The sequence below is a fragment of the Notolabrus celidotus genome, chromosome 4 (genome assembly GCF_009762535.1).
Source record: "Notolabrus celidotus isolate fNotCel1 chromosome 4, fNotCel1.pri, whole genome shotgun sequence".
Taxonomy (NCBI): domain Eukaryota; kingdom Metazoa; phylum Chordata; class Actinopteri; order Labriformes; family Labridae; genus Notolabrus; species Notolabrus celidotus.
Window position 1 is genome coordinate 12,004,285 of NC_048275.1, and position 20,482 is coordinate 12,024,766.

The 20,482-nt window shown below is 41.0% G+C and overlaps 1 protein-coding gene across 1 annotated transcript in view; it reads left to right on the top strand.

Moving 5' to 3' along the window:
• The window catches only part of zgc:154058 (uncharacterized protein LOC795538 homolog), a 33,783-nt gene that overhangs the window by 622 nt on the left and 12,679 nt on the right, over window positions 1-20,482 (top strand). Inside the window, exons 2-6 of the mRNA XM_034681809.1 lie at window positions 797-1,045; window positions 7,694-7,741; window positions 8,761-8,847; window positions 10,025-10,092; window positions 19,803-19,930. Coding sequence (XP_034537700.1) covers window positions 981-1,045; window positions 7,694-7,741; window positions 8,761-8,847; window positions 10,025-10,092; window positions 19,803-19,930 — 396 coding nt within the window. The 5' untranslated portion in view covers window positions 797-980. The remainder of the gene's footprint in view (window positions 1-796; window positions 1,046-7,693; window positions 7,742-8,760; window positions 8,848-10,024; window positions 10,093-19,802; window positions 19,931-20,482) is intronic.

Genomic DNA, 20,482 nt, shown 5'->3' on the forward strand with positions numbered 1-20,482 from the left:
GCATCTGTCAAAATCCTACAATGTAAAATCTTACACCCTTTACTAGATAGATAGATGGGTAGATATACTTTATTTCATACCCATAGGTCCATATCGAGCAATATAAAAGACTAAAAATAAGTCAAATACATGTCCGGCAAGAAATAAAAAGAACATATGACAGCAGTTGACACATTCATTTTGATTAGAGCATTAAAGGCATTTGTTCCAATGTTTCCAAAAGCAAGAAAAATACCTTGTGTCACTTATGCTAATGACTTTTTTAATAATTGTTACTTTATAGGCACTTGTTTGCTTTATGTATATATATATATATTGCACTGTCTACTTTGTTACTGTGACACTTGAATTTCCCCGTTGTGGGACGAGTAAAGGACTATCTTATCTTATCTTATGTTAATGTGGGCTGAATGAGCTCCCTTAAAATGTCATTTTCTGAATCGGCTAAGTGACACACAAATGTATACATCAAATTTCTCATTACAGCATGAAACATAGGGATATTGTTTGATACAAACATAAAACTTGCACCGGTCCATCTTGGTATTTTCCAATTTGTCCATGTCTACCGGTAACCATCCATTCATTTGCAACATGTATTTTTTCTTTTAGAATATCTTTCTTTTATCCAGGTGGATCTGTGTGTAACACTGAGAACACCTTAAACCAGACAGTTTCCTCTGAAATATGGCTTGGTCAATAAACCTCATTTACATTCTGGTTAAACTGGCAAGGCACGAGCATGATCGTACAGATTCTAATGATTACTCACCTTCCTTCTCCTCTCTTTCACCAGCTACAAGGGACACATCTGTCCTGCAAGGGTGCCATCTACCATCCTCCCTCTTCAAGAACATGAATCAGCTGGTGGCAGTGCAGATGTCCGTCACACTCAGTTAAATGTTAGTGCTACTTGAGCAGACATTGCCCGGCTGGCCGAAGAGGAAAAAAAAGAAAGGGGCTGTTGAAGGTGCTGGAAGATGTCTCTGTGGATGATGCTGCCCGTCAGCCTCCCTGTGCTGACTATCACTGGGATATGGGTTGTGTAAGTGTTACATTTCTAAGTTCAAAATCCTATTGCAGCATGCCTATATGTCTAGAAGAGGTCAAGTACAGGCTGGCATTGAATGTAAGATTGTCAGTTGCTATAGTGGTGGTAGTTGCATTTAGTCAGGAATGATGTAGCCATGCAGAAGCATTTTTTACTAACTGAACAGGCATTTAGTTACCAAAAGTGAAAGAGACATTTTGGGCTGTAAAGACATTGTTTCTACATTCAATTCAATTCAAAACCTTTATTTATTCTCAAAAAGACATTAGAAACAACAAACAAACACACAATCATCACAGAATAATAGTTTAATTAAAAGAAATACAATTTGAGACACAGTGGTCTGAGATCAAAGTCTTAAACTCTGCAAAAGAGGGAATGGATATCAACTTTAAAGTCTATTGGAGGGTATTCCATGATTTAGGGGCATCAATGGAAAATGCTGATCTACCGAGTTCAGTGTTAACTCAAGGTGCATTGATAGCCGCAAAAAATGATTGGGGTTTTTACACAGTTTAGCCACAAGGCGAACGGGAAACAGAATTCCCTGGCCCGATATTAAACTCTTTGACTTCTTAATAGAACTATAAGAGAAATCTGTTGCATACCTTTATTACCTGCACAGGCTTTGACCAATCACAACCTTGTTTAAAACAAACACAAAATCCTCTCTTCTACATTTGCGTCTATACGTACTTTCTCGGTTTATATCCCTTCTTTTTCAATCAGAATTTGCCTAAAAAAATATTTGAAAATTATAATAATCAAAGTGTGAACCCCCCTAAATTACAGATGTTCCATATTCTAAAATCTCAGTTATGTTATTTAAGTTTGTGTGAAAAACCATCTTTCTTCTTGGAAGGCAGAGCAGCATATTTACCCTGACATTCCTGGCAGCCATGGTGATCTAGTTTGGCTTAACTGTGTCTAAGACGGACCTGGGATTATCACCCCTCTCTTAAAAGAGTGATGTGCAGGTTCACGGAAAAGCTTAATTATGAACATTACAGTATCTGAACAGATGTGTAGAGGTGTGCCAGAGTACCTCCTGGTTATGTTTGAGCTGACAGCTCTCCTCGCTGCTCTGTTATTACTCTTAAGAGGAGGAATGCAAACCCCAAGGGGAGAGAGACAGGTGGCCTGATTCCAAATTGCCTTCGTTTTTTTGAATCTAGGCTGGGTGTTACATCTGTGATGAGTTATGTTTGGGTAAAGCCGTCAAATCAGATGCCAGAACTGACAGCAGTCGCACCAATAGCTGTCAGTGGCTGCTTCACAGTCTAAACATGAGTGTGCATTCAGGTGTACAGAGCTCTGCAGAAGAGAAACCTCTGAGATAAAAATGTTGCTTCAGCGCTGCAGTACACTGAGCTGGAGAACATACAGGTGAAAATGAGTGCTGGCACTGCACATCTCCTCCGAGTGTTATTCCTGGGGCAGAGAGTTGATCTGAGTTGAGATGCCAAATTCTGCTGACTGTCAGTCCCTTAAAACACTTTTCCTTCCCGTTACCTCGACAAGGGCGCCTTGTTTCTAAGAGCAGTCAAGGGTCTTTTTTTACAGACTCGTGGAATGTCAAAGGATGTGACACGTTGCGCAACTCCCTCTTTTACTGTGGGTGAATTTGGAGGGAGTAAGGTAAATACTAGAAAGGGGAAAAAAGAGAGCAGCAGAACTTTCCCTCAGCATCTGGTGACCATGCCCAGTGTCCAGAAGGTCTTCCGAGCCAAAAAGACTTGTGCTTGTGCAAAAAGCTAAGAGTCTTAGTGTAGATCCTTTACAGACCTCTTATCCGTGAGGCAGTCGTTGGCTCCATTATACCAGCAAAATCTACTTTCAGTGTTGAAATACTTCTTGAACTACTATGTCTTTTATTCCTAACCTGACCCTAAAACTTATTCAGAGCTTATACATCTCACCCTTCCTGTGGTTTTTGATTTGTTATTTTTGTGTAACTTTTCACAGTTTTCCCCCTCTTCACCAGACCTTTCCATGACGACTCTCTTAAGGTTCTTTGTTCAATCCTAAATAAATAAAACATGGCCTGTACCACCTAAATACTGCTCACAGACATGCAATTACTGGTTACAACCACTGCTGAGCTTTGATAGAGGTCTAATTATGTAAACAAACCCATTATTACTTAGCCCTCTTGGAGCGCAGCCTGCACAAGTATAGTTTCACATACAGCTAAAAAGAGCCTCCACATTGTATTGTGTACCAAGTAGTAAAGATATGTGCCTCTAAAGTTGTGGAAAATCTAACAACCTTATTTGACTCTAGTTTGTTTCCTAGTTTGAAGTCCCTCAGCGATCCTCTACATCTCTGTAAGCTTCTTCTTCTTCTTCTTCTTCTTCTTCTTCTTCTTCTTCTTCTTCTTCTTCTTCTTCTTCTTCTTCTTCTTCTTCTTCTTCTTCTTCTTCTTCTTCTTCTTCTTCTTCTTCTTCTTCTTCTTCTTCTTCTTCTTCTTCTTCTTCTTCTCCTTCTCCTTCTCCTTCTCCTTCTCCTTCTCCTCAAGTTTCCATCATACTTTGTTTAGAAAGCTCCGAGCTGGAGCTCTGGCAGCCCCCCGTACCTGACGAACATATTCCACTCACACAAGTGGGTCCTGTCACTGCATTATGCAACAGCACTCCCCTTAACAGACAACATGCCTGCCATCTGGTTTAATATGAGTTCCACATGGTCATTTGCATATAAGCTAATGCCAACCAAATGCTGCCATCCTCCAAGGCAGTCGCTCTCAGACCTGTAGCCACAAGTCGTGTCAGAGAAAAACTCATGTAGAGAAAATATCGAATGCTGCTCCCTGCTTCCTCTCACTTGAGACTTGAGCTTATTCCGCAGATACACAGCATACTGTGTGAAGTACAGTATTTTATAACATTACTGAGAGGTCTTGGTTTGGCGTCACATCCATCAGAATTATGTGGAGAAATCTGTTATTGTAGTAACCATTGTTGATTGACTTTGTGGTGTACAAAACGATGCAAATAGAAGAAATTAGTTTGATACCACAACAATGAAATCCAAACTAAACTGATAAATTTATATTTTAAATATGAATTAAAAAACTTGATGATGTTATTTGAAGTGAAAAAGACCTTCACCTTGTGTTTAACCTGGAATTTTGACCCTGCTTTCAACTGGGGAAGAAACTGTGCAGCTTAAATAAGCGATGCACCGATATAATGTTTTATACTGATACCAATATTGATATGGAAACCGCAGACTGTACAAAATATGGACGTAGTAACCGTCACGTCACCCCTGAAGAGCTGTTATGAGGCTAATTGTCTGCGGCAGCCATATTGCTGCTGTTGAGCGATTGTGACGTAAAGAGGCGGGCTTTGAGCCTCCGAGCCAACAGTTACAGTGTTCCTGCCTGTCAATCAAGTCAGCTGTGCCTCTCATTGGAAGACTCGTAACATCAATATCTTCTAAATTGCCGTGTTAGAAAAAAATCCCCCCCCCCGTACAGTGTGTGCCGACCGAGAAATGAGCTATCCAGACTACACTGGTCTTTTGTACCAGGCTGTAAACATGTTCATTTCTGCTGTAAAGATCGTCTTTTTTGAATTGGTGTGTATGTGGTTTCCAGTACTTCTGGAGCCAGCCTCAAGCAGATCCTCTGAACTGCAGTTTTTAGCACTTCCACATTGGACTCTTTTTTTTAGACCCGGAGTTTGCCGCTTGATGGAAACCTAGGCTTTTGTATCAGTCGATATTGTCACTGATTATATCTGATACCACAGTATTAAATCAACAACCTGAATCTTTCAATGTGAGGAAGAGACTCAGAATTGTTTTTTGGCAACAAATGAGAAAAGAAAAGAAAATGCAAACATCCAATCACAAGTATGGCACAAACAGTGCAAACACCAGTGTGCACTTACATGCTCTTTATTCAACAGAGTATGCCTCTGGTCAAGCCTTTCATCGATGGCAGTCTGAATCAAGTCCCTGCTGTGTGATCTGAGGAGGTTTTAAGCCTGTAGCGCTGCATTGTGTGGCATGTAGCTCGTGTCCAACCAGAGTACTGTTAAGCTTTGACATGATCATTCTTGAAATGCTTGATTAAACTGATTGTGTTATATTTCGCTACACTACCGTAGGGTTGAAAAATTCTGGGAATTTTCATAGTTGGAAACTTTCCATTGGAATAAACAGGAATAAACCAGGAATTTACTAGGGAACTTAAATATAGTTGGGGTAAATATATTCGAGCATAATCCTGACTAAAACAACCAGATTTCATGCAAGTACAGTTGAATATCTATGCTATTTCTCAATCACATGCACATAGTTCACTGCTTAATGTAGGGCTATTGAGACCGCACTCCCTACATGCACTGTGCATTCCTTCCTACATGCACAGATGATTTTTATTTTGATGGATGTCTGCTTATAACAAAACAAATATTTATGCTTGGATATGATACCTTTCAATTAAATGACCCTTAATTCCCATGAATTCCCATAAATTCCCAAATATTTCCAAAAATATCTCCTTAACTTTCCATGGAAATTTACCAGAAACTTTCCGGAAATTTACCGGAAATGTTCCACCTCTTTGCAACCCTACACTACCGCCACCCCTCGAAACCTGAGCTTTGCACATACTGCGAGCCGCTTTTGGAGTTGTTGGCGAAACAAGCGTGAAATACCTCCAAACTGCTGAGCGTCTGTAGTCAGCTTCCCACAGGCTACGCTAGAATCTCCGCCTATCTGATGATGTAGTTCTGGACACGTGGTTGTTGTGAGATGTGTGGAAAGATCTGGGATGCTTTAATAGAATAGAAAGTGTCATGATGAACGTACATTGACATGTTGCTCTGTATTTGTAAGTGGGTAGCAGGTGTGTGTGTGTGTGTGTGACATATATTTGCTCTTCGAGAGCTGTTTTGTGTGAAGGATACTGTGTGCCATGGAAACAAGCTAAATTGATACTTAACCTCCTCCTGAACTGCAAATGCATTCACTGATCAGGACAAATAGTCTCTGCCTCTGACTCCATGCTTTTGACACTTAACTGTATGTACTGGCTGCTGAAAATATCATGTGGTTTAATATTTACTGTTGACTGTATAGTATGTGCGTGATGATATCTCCCTCCCCTCCCCCAAGATGCCCTCTCAGAATTACAGCTATGACTCAACATCAATCAGTTCGATGGCGCCAATTCATGACAAATGTTATCTCAGGACACTTCACAAAAAGGGCAGGTCTAGACTGTACCCTTGTTTTCTATTATTGAGAAAAACCCAACATTAATCTACGTTGAGCAAGGAAATACACAACAATTAGAAAGTAACAGTGGTGATGAAAAATGTCCTTATAACAGGCAGAAACAATGAGCAGATCCAGGCACATGTTGAACAGCCAGCTGTGACTGTGTTAGGCTTGGAAGGGGGGTGAGAAGGAGATGCAGAAGGAAAGAGATGGATAGAGACCGAGTGGCATCACATCAATCATATTCATGACCGTGTATCTTGATAGTTTCTACAGTTTGAAAGTAGTCTGTCATATACTCAAAGACTAATCATTGTGTCCTCATCTTCTGTTCATATTTAATAATTGACTTTTCCGTCTTTTCCATATTTACATAATATTCTCCATGTGACTTAGGCATGCATAGTCAGAGCAGACAGTTTGAGATTTACATTCTGCTGGTGGGGAAATAATCATAGTCCTGACGCTTAAGCCCAAAGGCAGCAATACTTCAAAGTGAGGCATTCAGCCCCAGCACTGACTCACTGTACAAATCTGCCCTTTCTGTGCAATCTCAATATTTTATTTCTGAAAGTTATTAATCATATTTCTTTGTTTAGCTTCCGCAATTGAGTACAGTAGATCAGTCTCCACCTGGCTGAAGAGGCCCTAATTGCTCAAATTGCTGTTCCCTGATCAGTTCAAAATACCTAGATCTGCTCTGATGTGACAGTTTGGATCAGAATTGGGACGTCGGTACTTTTCACACAGATATAATCTTTAATTCTGAAGGATGGACTCACTTAATAATGGTAGTTCTGCTTCTAAATCTGGGTCTTTAACTCGCGATCCAGTTTTTATCTCTTGATCCTCCGGTCTTTGACTCCTCTGAGGATGTAGCAGGTCAGTGACCCGATCGAATAAACACTCTTGTTGGATGTCAGCATTCCTCATACCAGCTTTACTGACACAAACCAGTATTTTCTCTCTTTGGTTTCTGAGTTCCAGGCTGATAAGAGGTGGTCAGATATCAAGTCCCCCGTCCTACAGGTTGAACAAACAGGTACAGCTCAGTGTGAGGTCAGACTTACAGGGTTGTTCTGTATTGGGACCACTTCTGACTTTCAATGTAAGATTGGTGACTTTAAGTACCACAAAATAATACATTTTGTCAGTTGAGTTATTGCACAAGTTTAAGAAGTATGCTGTCATGATGCCCACCCAATGGTTGTGTGGTACGTCGCCTATATGTGGAAACACAGTGGTCATGGTAAACTGAAGATCTTGTCTTGGCTCCGGTTGATCTCCCATTACTTACTGTTGCTTTAAATGTTGTAATGGATATGGAACATCTCTTATTGAGTCACTGTAATTGTAAAGTAATCTCACAATATGCTAATCACACTCTCTCTTTCTCTCTCTCTCTGATAGGTATGCCATGGCCTTGTACAACCAGCATGTGTGTCCAGTGGATAACTGGTACGTGGCTCTGTCCTTTATTTTTGGCTCCATTACACATCTATTGATCTCTGCACACTCTAATATCAATTCCAGTGTTGCGATATGTCTCTGTCAGTGTCTCCTCCTATACTCTCTCTGTATGATGGAGTCTGCTGTTTGGTACATTAAGACCCAGGATTGTTTTCAGGTCATTTCTGTAAATCTGTCCGCATAAAGCAAAGCATTTTTTATAGAGCATTATATACACTGAGACAGTTCAAAGTGCTTCACAGAGTAGTAAAACAAACAGAGATACAATTCATTAAAAGGATTCATTAATTGAAAGCCCATAGGTTAGGTCCAAAGTGTGATTGTTCTCAGTTCATGCACTGTCCGTGAGTGTTTGAATTCTCGCTGGATGTTTGGTTTGTCTGTGCAAGCTTATTTTAATCTCTACCAGCAAAGCTACTGTTTGATGACTGAGTGATTTTCTGCCACTCTGTTTTCAGCCCTCTAATAAAAGGCCACCTGGGTGTGACCCCACAACATGGCAGCCAGACAAAAAGTTTCAACTATTGTCTCCCTACTGTTGTCTGTAGGCAGCAACTACTTATTACACACATTCTAAGGATATACAGGAATTATATATTACAACAGTATGGCTCTGTAGTAGAAGAGTCTGTATGCTAAACTAGCTTGTTTGCAGTGCTGACTTGAAAACATTTGGCGCATCATGAAATGAAAAATACAACAAAAGAGACCCTGAACTGCTGAGCAACTTAAATCTTATCTCAGACATGAGGGAGAACAGTTCTGTATCAAAACTCCAGAAACTTGTTCCCAAATGTCTACAGAGTGCTGTTAAAAGACAAGGATGCAACACAATGGTGAACATGTTCCTGTTATAGATTTAAATGAGCAAACATTTTTTATAAACCAAGTAAAATTTACATTAAAGCGTGTTTTTCATTGGTTGTTTTGAAGTTGTGCCATTTAAAACTCCTTCATGAGTGTATCTGATTATGTATGTGTTTGTACACGTATGTTTGATGTCCCAGGTTGTACAACCAATCATGCGAAGAGGAGCTGTATTTGCAGAGTGGGCCAACCTTGTGCTGCACATTAGACAACGTACCTCTCATCAGGTCGGTGAAATCCCACCCTCACCTCTCCCAGTCTGTCTCTATTCTGTCTCTCTTCTCGGTCCCTTTGTTTCCAGTTTCTGTCTGGTGATTTAATAACAGGAACACTGTCCCATTGTCTAACGTGACCCCTGTCGGCACATTGTTGATGAAAAGCGAGTGAGCTTAAAGGAGACAGTCCTCCTGAGTGTGGGGTGTGTACATTCTGAAAATAACTTGGGGCTGAAATATCCTGCTGCCTGCCACCGTGGCAGTTCAGAGGGAAAGCATGGGTCTGCACTTCAACATATAAACACACACACACACACACACACACACACACACACACACACACACACACACACACACACACACACACACACACACACACACACACACACACACACACACACACACACACATACACACACACACACAGAGGAGTCAGCTTACAGTTAGAAGGAAATCAAGACACTCCCACTCTTATGTTTAGCTTTTGTCCCTTGGAGCTTTAAACATCAAAGAGCGGAGTGTAAATGCTGTGGTATGTTCCAAACAACAGGAGAAAACTGTTTGAAAAAGCAAAGACATCACTTCCCTAACGCAGTAACATTTAATGAGCATGAGAAAATATTAAGTAGCCTTCAAACTAGATGATCAAAATGTTTGAAGGATGCGAAAGTAATTTGTACTGATGCAGTGCCGTATGTTGTGGCCTTGCTTTTGTTGTTGAAACATCCATTCATCCACTAAATTCACCAAAGATTCCTTTTAAAAACCATCAGTGTGAGTCTGTTTGATTTTTACGTTTTACTGAGGAATGTGTGAGTGTGTGTGTGTGTGTGTGTGTGTGACTGTAGTCAGCTGAGAAAGCTTTGGCTTTGTTGGCAGCAGCAGCTCGGGCACAGACAGCCTGTGTTGACTGTCTCCTGCCTTCCCCTCCTACAAACATTTCCCATTCCTAGAAGAGAGGCAGTATGCAGTAGGTGAAAAGTCAAAAGCCTGTAAATGGGAAGCCAGGAAGCGTGATTGTACCCCCCTCCCCTACCTCCTTATTGCATGAGCATAAATGCATCTCTCTAAACATGCTATGTGTTGCTCTAAATGCACAGTGATGTGGTAGAATAAGTGGTACTGTGTTGTGTGCAGAAGGTTGATTTACAACATTCACTGATTTATTCTCGTGTACTCTCTCTGACAGTAAATGTGGAACTCTTCCTCCCGAGAGCTGCTTCTTCAGCCTTATCTGCAGCATGGGATCATTCATGGGTAAGGCATCATGAGCACACGTGAACATTACACGCATGGCACACGCACATACACACAGTCCCAGGCTATGACAATTTCTGCCATAAGTCACCTTGTGCCTGATGAGAAGAGGCTTTATTAGGGATCCAACTAGCTCATCCTTTAATCTGATTAATTTGTCAGCTGGCAGAAGCTAGCGTGACTTCTTCATATTTCTGATGAACTGTAAAAACAGATTTTCAGTTTACTGACTTGAAAAAGTGACGGTAGAAGAAAACTGTCACGTTTAAATCTTGAAACCAGCAAATGTCTGTCATTTTTGAAGACTTAAGCTGTTTTTTTTTATTCAGCTATCAAAATAGTTCCTTATAAATGTGATTATCTTCAACCTCAAGTTTTAATGATATTAAACCAGCTGAAAGAAGCTAATTAAATATGTTTAAAGCTGGGGTTGGTAGTCAGATTTAGATACACTTTTTGTTATACTGGTTAAAATGATCTTTATGTCCTGATGGCAATCAATACATAATGTGTTCTTAAAAAAAGAACGGTAAAAAAAAAAGCCGTTATCTACAGCCGGAGTAAACCCGGGAAAACACCAACCAATCCCTGCCTTTGGGAGCCAAATTATGAAACCAATCAAATCCTGCCCTTTCGTTCTGCCTGCCTCCTGCGCATACATTTCATGTTTGTTTGTTCTTTTAACTTTCACTATGATAATGTTTTGGTGTTTTCTTTCCCCTGAGTGAGACAATGTGCTGAGGACGGGTTTTGAATCAGTCACGATCATATGGTTGCGAATCAGCGGCGCTTGTGCATGTGAACGAGGGCATCGTTTTGGAGGAGCTCCAATGGGAGGGGGGAGGGGTTAGACGGAGTCCTGAGGAAAGGCCACATTCAAATTCATGCTAGTTTTCTGTGGCTACCAACCCTAGCTTTAACACTACTATGAGGAATTTTTACCAGTTAAAGGCACTGTGAGGAACTTCTATATTGTGATGATTGTGGTGATATTTGTAGTGTCTTTCTCGGATGAAGACTGCATTTCCCACGAGCACTATCACCCACTGTCGTAAACACGTGGCGCTTGCCAAAGGGTGTATTTGTTGTGGAAACAAAATGAGTGGAATAGAGATCTTTCTTGTTCAAGACAACTTTTTGCAGGATGCTGAGTGATGAGGTAATGGTTTGATTTGTGATACGTATAATTATTAACTGTAACGTGACGTCAACAAAACATTAGTTAGATGCAAAAGGTGAGTAGACACCACTTTAATGTCAGCCTCGGTGTCCTGATGTGTGCTCCGGTGTCCCAAGCAATGTCTGATTAATGTAAATATGCAAGTTTTATCTCTTTTGTCCTAAAATGGCAGTGAAGCTTTAGAACTCACACGCTGGCATGAACACTAAATCCTGTTCAGAGCCATTTTGCTCTTCAAAGCCCAGGCTGAAGAGTCTCACAGTCTAAACAATTCTTCAATTGTTCTTCTTATCTTGCTCCATGAGAACAAACATTATGTAAGAAGAAAACTAAAGAAAGAAAAAGCTCCTCCTGCTTGTTAACTTACTCTTCACTGCCAAACTTTAACAGCAGAGTTCTAAACATAGACACGTCTGAGCTAGTGAGTGAGCTAGTGAGGGCTGAATATCAAATCTGCTTCCTTGGGGGGAAGTCTGGTCCAAACTCTGGCACCAACCTTCAGTCAAAAGAAATAACCAGTCTCATCAATGATAATCTCATTTTACTGTGTAGATCATGAAGAGCCATCAGTATAGGAGTGAGACTATTTCAAATCAGTTAAGAACTCCTCACTGTGCCTTTTAAGAATCAGTCATAGTCTTGATGTGACATCTTTATCTAACCTCCAAAAACCAACAAGGCCATTGTCTACTTTGTCAGATTCTCATATCTATCGTCACCTGGTCAGATTACAATGAAGGAATCAAAAGCATGTACACTCGAATACCCTTTGTTTACACTTTCCCAGCACACAACTCAGAATGTCTTGGCCTTGTAAAAGGAAGCAGGAGAAGCTCCTCTTCAGAGTAATGCACACACATTGAAGGAAAGGAACAGTAAAGTGGCGGCAACCATGAGGGACAGAAAATGAAAACTCATAGCTGCTTTAAAGAAATGGATATAAATACGACTGAATGGTGAAGCCATCACTTTTTTAATTTCATTATATACGTAATGACAAATACAAAAACTACCCCAGATCAGTATTATTTCAGCTGGTAGAAACCAAGTGTAGTAGTGTTAATGAATTATTTTGCATCTGTTGAGACCTCACAGTAACATTAGTTTTGTTTTCCTGCTGTAAACTCTACAACCACACTGAGAAAACTGTAGCCAGAGAAAACCCTGCATGTGGTCAGTCTGAATGAAAGAGAAGGAAGAAATGGTAACAAATTAAACCTAAGAATGGCTTCATGCAGAACATTCACACACACACAGTGAGTGTGTATTTTGGTAGGAGACATGCATGACTTGAAAAAAAGGCATGAGCTCCCATGTGCTGGCTTGTGTGTTTTTTTTGTGAGTCTGCACGTGCTGTTCCCTGCACTAACTGGTGGGTCTGATCTGGTTAATGTTTCCCAGCTGTGGCAGCGACATGTTCTCTCTCTCTCTCTCTCTCTCTCTCTCTCTCTCTCTCTCTCTCTCTCTCTCTCTCTCTCTCTCTCTCTCTCTCTCTCTCTCTCTCTCTCTCTCTCTCTCTCTCTCTCTCTCTCTCTCTCTCTCTCTCTCTCTCTCTCTCTCTCTCTCTCTCTCTCTCTCTGTGTGTGTGTGTGTAAAGCGGGGGAGATGTTTCTTTGCCTTGTTTGTCTTTTCATAAGGAGTCTCCATGACTTTGGCAGCTATTTAAGGCCTGTCTGTTCAGCTGTGTGATTGGCTGATGCTAGATCACTTTTGCTCCATCTGAGAGGAAAGTGGAGACATGACAAGATAATGATCATTGTAGGTTTAAAAATAGAGTGCAGTATTGTAGGCTGTATACTGTGTTGGTAGAGACTCAAACTACAGCTTTATACACTAGAAAAGCCTTCATGTGTGTATTTATTTAACTGATGGGAAACTACACGTTGTATCTTGATACTTGTAGCATTTCAGGCTGTTGCAGCTCATTGTGAAAGTCCAGAATTGGACCAACCCCAGAACCAAAGTTGGTCCGTTTGATAACCTTGGGTACATATATTTATTGATGTAGGAGAAAGTGAGGGAGGATAAACATTGTAATGTGTTTGGATTGCTTGCAGACAAATAAAAAGTGAAGTAACAATTTAGCAGACAAACATAAGAGCATCACTGGGGAAACAAACAAACAAAAGTGACACGTTTATCTCAGTCTCAAAATGAATGGGGTGTTTTTCTGTGGAAAGTTTTCAGTGTACTGTGTGTAAAGAATAACAGGAAAGGATCGCTCTGCATGGAAACAGAGCTTGCAATATAACTGCCTGTTTTAAAATCAGCTCCTCTGGTCTTTTTTTAATGTATATCAACTTGTAATCACACTTCAGCTTACTGAATTATATTTCATTCAGCACTTCTATTTGGACAGCAGCATGATGACAGCAGGGTTACGTAGACACAACCTAACTGAACTTAATAGATGCCTCATATTGCAAAAGCAAAATATCAGCAGTGAGATGCCATTGTCTGACTGGAAACACAAGGTGTATTCTCTTTCCACGTTGTTTTGTTTATACAAATAGATTTATGAAATCTAGGGCCCTTCTAGTAACTCTCGTGCCCTAAAGATGTGAGGGTGTGGTGAGACCAAAGAGGATCAAACAGCAATTTAAAGTTTACACACAAAGCATCTGCTTGTCTTCGTTCATTTTGCAAAAGCAGCTGTGTTCATTTATCCTTGGTATTGAAGTTAACTTCCTTTTTCTCTTATATCATAGTTTGCTCTGAGTTTTTAAAATATGATGTCAGTGGCAGACTCGCCCATGCTTGCGGTCTGTCATATGTTACTTACAGAGTCCCGGTCATGTGAAGTGTTTCAGCTGCAGTAACAACAGCCGGTCTCTGAGTGGTACGTTAAAATAAGGGTGTTATTCCTTTGTTGTGTTTCTGTGTGTAACCTCATGTGGTCTGCCCTTTTTAAAGAAGTACAAGGTGAAATAATTAGCACAAACATACAAATTAGCACTAGGGATGCACTGAAATGAAAATTCTTGGCCGAAACCAGAAAAACGAAAATGAAGACCAAAAACCAAAAACTGAAACACCCAAAAGAAATTGTTATGCCAATTATTAGTATCATTGCATTTATGGCTATGACTGTGTACTAACCTCACTAAAATCAAGGATCTCACTGAACATATCAGACAACGAGGGTGCGTGCCCCTCATCTGGTTTTGAGAGAGACAAGTCCTTTTTTCTGCGCTCTGTTCTCCTTCCTGTGGGCTTCTCCATCTACTAGAGGCTTCTTCGCATCCATCACAGCCTGGATCATCTCTCGTGTGCGCTACTTTATTCCCACATCCAAGTAATGATCTGTATAATGCGGGTCAAGTACAGTCGCGATGAAGTGCAGAGGATCCGAATAGATCTCAGTGAAACGTGTGCTGACAGACTCTACAAGTGTACTTTTCATTGTTTTCACTCCGTGGTCCGTCTCAACCTCTTTGCTTAGAAGCTGTTTAGCGCTGCAATTAAAGGAAGAACGGATGCAGACATGTTGGCTCTTATCCAGACAAGCGCGTACTGGCTGCGGTTTTTGCCTGCATCATTTTTGGTGCATCCCTAATTAGCACCAACTGTAGCTGGCTCGTTGTTGTTAATAATAAAAAGGAACCACTATTTTCGTTTGTCCCTGGTACTGGGATGGAATATGAACATTTGTGTTGGTTGCTACAACAAATATCTGAGCAGTCAGTTAGTCTAACTCTAACCTTTGACATCTTGATTGTGTAACCCCGAAGCAAAACCACAGTAGGAAGTAGGAGTCTCGAGAAGTGTGAGTGGTGCTGCATGGGAAATCCCTCCTGTCTTTACGGTTTCCTTCACAGTCTCCTGTCAAGGAAACTCAAATCACCTTGTAGAAGCTTTGTTCCCCAGTAGGTAGGCTACAGAATTGATGCAGAGGCTTCTTCACTTCCACCTTCTCAGGGTTACTATGCTGAGGATGGAGTATATACTGTATAGGCATTAGGCAAGGAAATTACATAAAGAGTGGTTTGAATTTTCATGGCTGAAGGAAAACTACATTTAGATAGAAGTGAAGCCACTTTTGCATCTGACTGATTGGACGTGTGAGCACCTCTGCGCGTGATTTCAGTGCATAAATCATCAGGTCATATTAGGTTGCGTTCACAGCCGCTTTGTCTGGGTGTTTTTCTCTGCTATCCAATTAGGCTCAATGCTGGGTATGTTAATGCCCATTGTAAATGAAGTTAATATGGCTCTACGAAACTAGGTTAAGCTAATGTGGCATGTAGATGTACAACAGGCTATTGTAAATAATCAGCACTTAGCTTCTTAGCCTATTGATTTGTGTCTCACTTTGTAGATTGAGCTGGCTGCAGTGGGCTCAGGGGTCCACTTCTTCCCTGGACTCAATGAACTGAATATTGCCTCATAATTATTATTCTTGATTTTTATCCAGGTCCCCACCTCTCTGCCAGTGTACACACACAATGTTTCAAAGACAATGTGTGTATTCTTTCTCAGCATACCTCCTGTGGGAGAGAATGCAGCCCGGTGTTTAGTTTGAAATGTATCTCCTTGTGGGGACTGCAGGGTTTATTTAACTGAGAGGTGTGGTGTGGCCAATGTGACGTTTGTAAGAAATGGACGTGTGTGTGTGTGTGTGTGTGTGCGAGGTTTGGTGTTAAACCATGTCTGCGCAAAAGCAAGTCTGTGCTTGTGCTTGTGATTGCAGGCTGACATTACAGCGTGTCCACGTGTTTGAAAAAGGTAACATTGATGTGTGCGTGTCCGTGTTTGAGCCAAGACTCTGCTTCCTCCCCTTGGGCTTCCTGAATTCAAAGAAAAGGACTTAGATCTGCAGACTTAAATCCCATCTAAAGCAGGGTGACTGAAGCAGGGACTGTGAATGGGATACAGGTTGGCGTGGTGTGTTTATGCAAACGTATTCCTGTTGTTGAGCTTTAATTAGAAAACAGTTTATCTTGACTGTCAGAGGCCAGGTGGAGGGTGTCCATGCTGCTTACTCATCAGACACGCAATGTCCTTGTGCCGTAGGAGCCTGTGACCCTACAACGTGACATGCATTCTTAAAGAAATAAGCCTGAGAGCAGGGAAAACAGTTGCAGTTATTACGGCTGTGAAATAAATTGCGATTTCCTTGTAACCGCAACGCAAGTATCCACTATAAACACACCGCAACAGGCAGAATTTACCTCAATGAATAACAGAAGTTATTTTGTGTAAACAAGCAATGCTTCCTCATTTCGCATGTGCACGTTTTACCTGTTGGATGTGAGCCTGAGTATCATGGTCATGCTTTTACACACAGTTTTATGCCAGCAGCTGAAGCTCAAGGTAGCTATTATCTAGCTTTAGATTAATTAGTGGTAAAAGAAGTATGCCTGTTAGATGTATTGGCTTCTGTAGGGACATGTTGCAAACACCAGCATCTTGTGAAACTTGAAGAGGAGCCTGAAGTTACAGTGGTAATGGACTCTTTAATATTATTCTGTTAATTCCAAATCTTACAGTTGTTGCAGTATTGGGTAATGTAGTCTCCAATTGCATATTGTTCTCCTATCCTGCAGGCCTTCAGCTTACAAGAGTGTGCTAAATAAAAGTCAAAAGTGGATAAGAAGAGTAATGGAAGAAATGTTCCTTCTGCCTTAACCTTCGGGCCGAGCTTACATCATCCTCAGATAGTTTTAAAATGCCAGCGAGCTCAAACGTGCTTGTTTGTAATGGTGAAAAAGTCATTTTGTTGAAAGAGGAAAAAAACCTCCTCAGCCAGCCAGTCTGCAGCCAAGAGGCCGAGATGCCATAATCTAATGAAACAAGCTGCAGCTGACTTTTTGTCCCTTTAGCGGTAGAATATGTTCTCCATTTTAAAAAAAGGGGGGGGGGGAAGAAGATGGAAAAAACAAAGACAAGATTGTTTCTGAGCCTGGAGACTCTGCTGTTTGTTTTTCCGTGAATGTTACTGAAATCACTTTGCAGAGACAGTTTTAGCGCTGCAGGAACAGAGGGGAGCTCGTGTACACAAAAACACTCTCACAAGACCGGCCTTGAGGATCAAACAAACATAACATTTACATACACCTTTATATAACATGTATATATCAGCTGGACTTCCTGTGTACATCACGTCTGTTTCCCTGTGAGTATGGATGAAGCTGTGTTTATCTGTTGTCCTTGCCATGTTTAGATATGTTATAAAACCCTCTTCATGGTAAAGCTGCTGTGAGGACTTTTGGTCTGTGTTGATTTTGGTGACCCCTGTTATCTCTTTCTTGTTCTTGTCCTGTGCATACACGATTAGTGTTTGTGATGAAAGCTGTCGTCTTGTTTCCTTTTCACATTCAAACACATCACTCACAGAGAATCTTTTGCAAACAAAATCCCTTTTGGTCTTCGTGGTGCAAATCCTTGAAAACCAACTTGTTGACGGCAGAAAAGGCAACAACAACAAAAAAAAAAACAGAATAGAGAAATAATCAAACTTCTTTGTGCATGCTTATTAGCTTTTATCGTTCATATAGAGCAGGGGTTCGCACACTTTTCAGCCAGCGACCCCCAAAATATTGGTGACCCCCACTGTCCCTTTAAAGGGATTTAATGTGGCTTCACTTAGCTGGTCTGCAGAAATTTAGCCTACCTACTTGAGCATGTGGCTGTGTTTCTTGTGCCTGAGATTAACCGTCTGCTACTGATGCTTTTGATAATTAACTGTTCACTAACCCTAAACTTAGGAGTCATCTGGCAACAAAGAAAGGCAGAAAACTCATCACATGTTCTATTTTATGTTTTTTTGTTTGGCCTTTTTGCCTTTATTTGATAGGACAGCTTAAGAGAGACAGGAAATGTGGGGAGGAGAGAGCGGGGGAAGATATGCAGGAAATGGTCGACCGGCCAGGAATCGAACCGGCGACCCCTGGGACAGGGACTGTAGCCTCTGTATGTGGGGCGCTTAGACTGCTAGGCCACCAGCTCCCCTACGTGTTCTATTTTCAAGGTTTTATTTCAAGTTTAGCTACTATTTTTGTTGATATTTTTACCATAATGGGTAAAATGTACTATTTCTAGAAAATAAAAAAATAAAAAAAAATTCTGGAAGACATCCCACGACCCCCCATTTGTGTCTCGCGACCCCCCCAAGGGGTCCCGACCCACACTTTGGGAACCCCTGATACAGAGGCAACATCATCATACATTCCAGTATGTGCCATGACCAGTGGATCACTCCTCACAGTAAATGAAAGCGTAGGCTTGCAGTTTTTAAAAAATCATTGATAATGTCAGTATTATGTGTAATTTATTCGCATGCTGCTGTTTCTGCAATGTGCTGTAAATCATCTTATATGACAACCACCTCCTGGCAGTGGTTTTAGGTGATAAAAATATATATAGAAACTATCAATCTTGTCACTGTGGTTTCTTTTGCTTTCGTAGGTCATGAAGAGTCAGTTTGTGGCATAACCAGTTCAAGACTCCTTACAGTCGAGGAGCTTTAACAGTACAACGAGGAAAGATGAATATCTTTGACATTTAAGTCAAACTGTGAGGACTAGTGTGTCCTTATTTTCTTCAACAGATTAATGTTTGTGGTCTGAACTTCCCCTTCTGTCCATCACAAAGACCTTTCACAACAACATCAAGATAGATTAGCATTTTTTCCAAGTCATTAACAAAGGGAATAAAAGATACATTTTACCAATACAAGAACTTTCCTCGCATCAATCATAGTTAATGCTTCAGGTTGAGGTTGTGGTTAGGTTCTGAAATGCGACCTGTCATTGAGACACCGGCCTAGACTAAACCCTGGGTAGTGGAGACAAAGCTTTACATTGTTAAATCCTCCACTGGAGTTTTCTTTCCTCTCTCTGACCACACTTTCCATTTATTTTCTTTCTGGCAGCATGGTCTGCCGTAAAGCCTGTTTCTGTGACCACGATGGTGACAGAGTAAAGACAACAGTTCATTCTCTGAGACTAATGTACGCGCTTCAGGTCAAGACACGGGGGGCTCTCTCATTCTTCAAACCTCCTCTTCTCCTCTCACCCCAAGCTTTCACCAAACCCAGTCGGCCTTCGTCGGGCAGAAGACGTGAGGAGCTAACAAAGAGAAAACAGGCGGGGGTCAGCTCCCAACAATACACCCAGTCACAGCCCATTAGCACATCAGCAGCAGCCCGTCCCGTGTACTGTACTCGGTTTCCCTCCACCTTTAATCTTATGTAAGACTTTGACCAGCCCCCACTCAGGCATCGTTTCCACTTTCCCGCCAGTTCCTGCATCTCATTTTTCCACTTTGGGTAACTCTAAATCAGCTTTCTGGAAATCCTTGTGTTTTTTGGCTAAATGAGGTCTATGTGTGTTTGCATTAATTGAATCCAGGCCCTGTGAAATACTAATACCCCAAACCTGCTATGTGTGTGGTACTTTTCCAGAACAAATACAACTCTTCTCCTTGTCCTCCAACCTTCAACAGTTCTGCTTCAGATTTATGTATTTATCTATTGAACCACATAAAACTGACTTTTGTTCTCTGTGACTTTCTTTTTTTTTCTCTGTAGTTATGCTCATTGTGCTGTTCCGCTATGCCCATGTCATCGAGAAGCACCAAAACTGTGTCCTCAACACGGCAAGTCTCTCCACAGGCTGGATCTGTGCCGCTGGACTCATCATGGTGGGCAACTTCCAGGTATGCTGACCCAGATTACTCACCTAGTAGAACAAACAGATGAATAGGATGATGATGTCAGTAAAAATAGAAACATTATATGAGTAAAAAATAAATAATAATAATAATAACAATAATATATTTTTCTTATAATCCACCTTTCAAATCCAGAGTTTCAATGTGCCTCAAAAGCAGATACAGATTAGAATACAAGGGACGAAAAAACAAGCTGATGAGTTCCATCAAATTGTTCAACCACAATAAAATAACAATAAGGATGAATACATAAATAAAACAGTTTGTCAATTAAGAAAGGATCTTAACTCGGTCAGGGCAGATAGCTGTCTAACATAAGTCTGGTTCTGCTTGAGGTTTCTGCCTGCTAAAAGGAAGTTCTCCCTCGCTGCTGCAACTAGCTAAATACTACAGGGTGCAATGCTCATGGTGGATTAAGATGAGATAAGATTGAGTCCTGTCAGTAAGATGGGACTGGACCATATCTAGACATGCTATGTTTGTGAGAGCGTCTTGAGATAACGTTTGTCATGATTTGGCACTATATAAATAAAGATT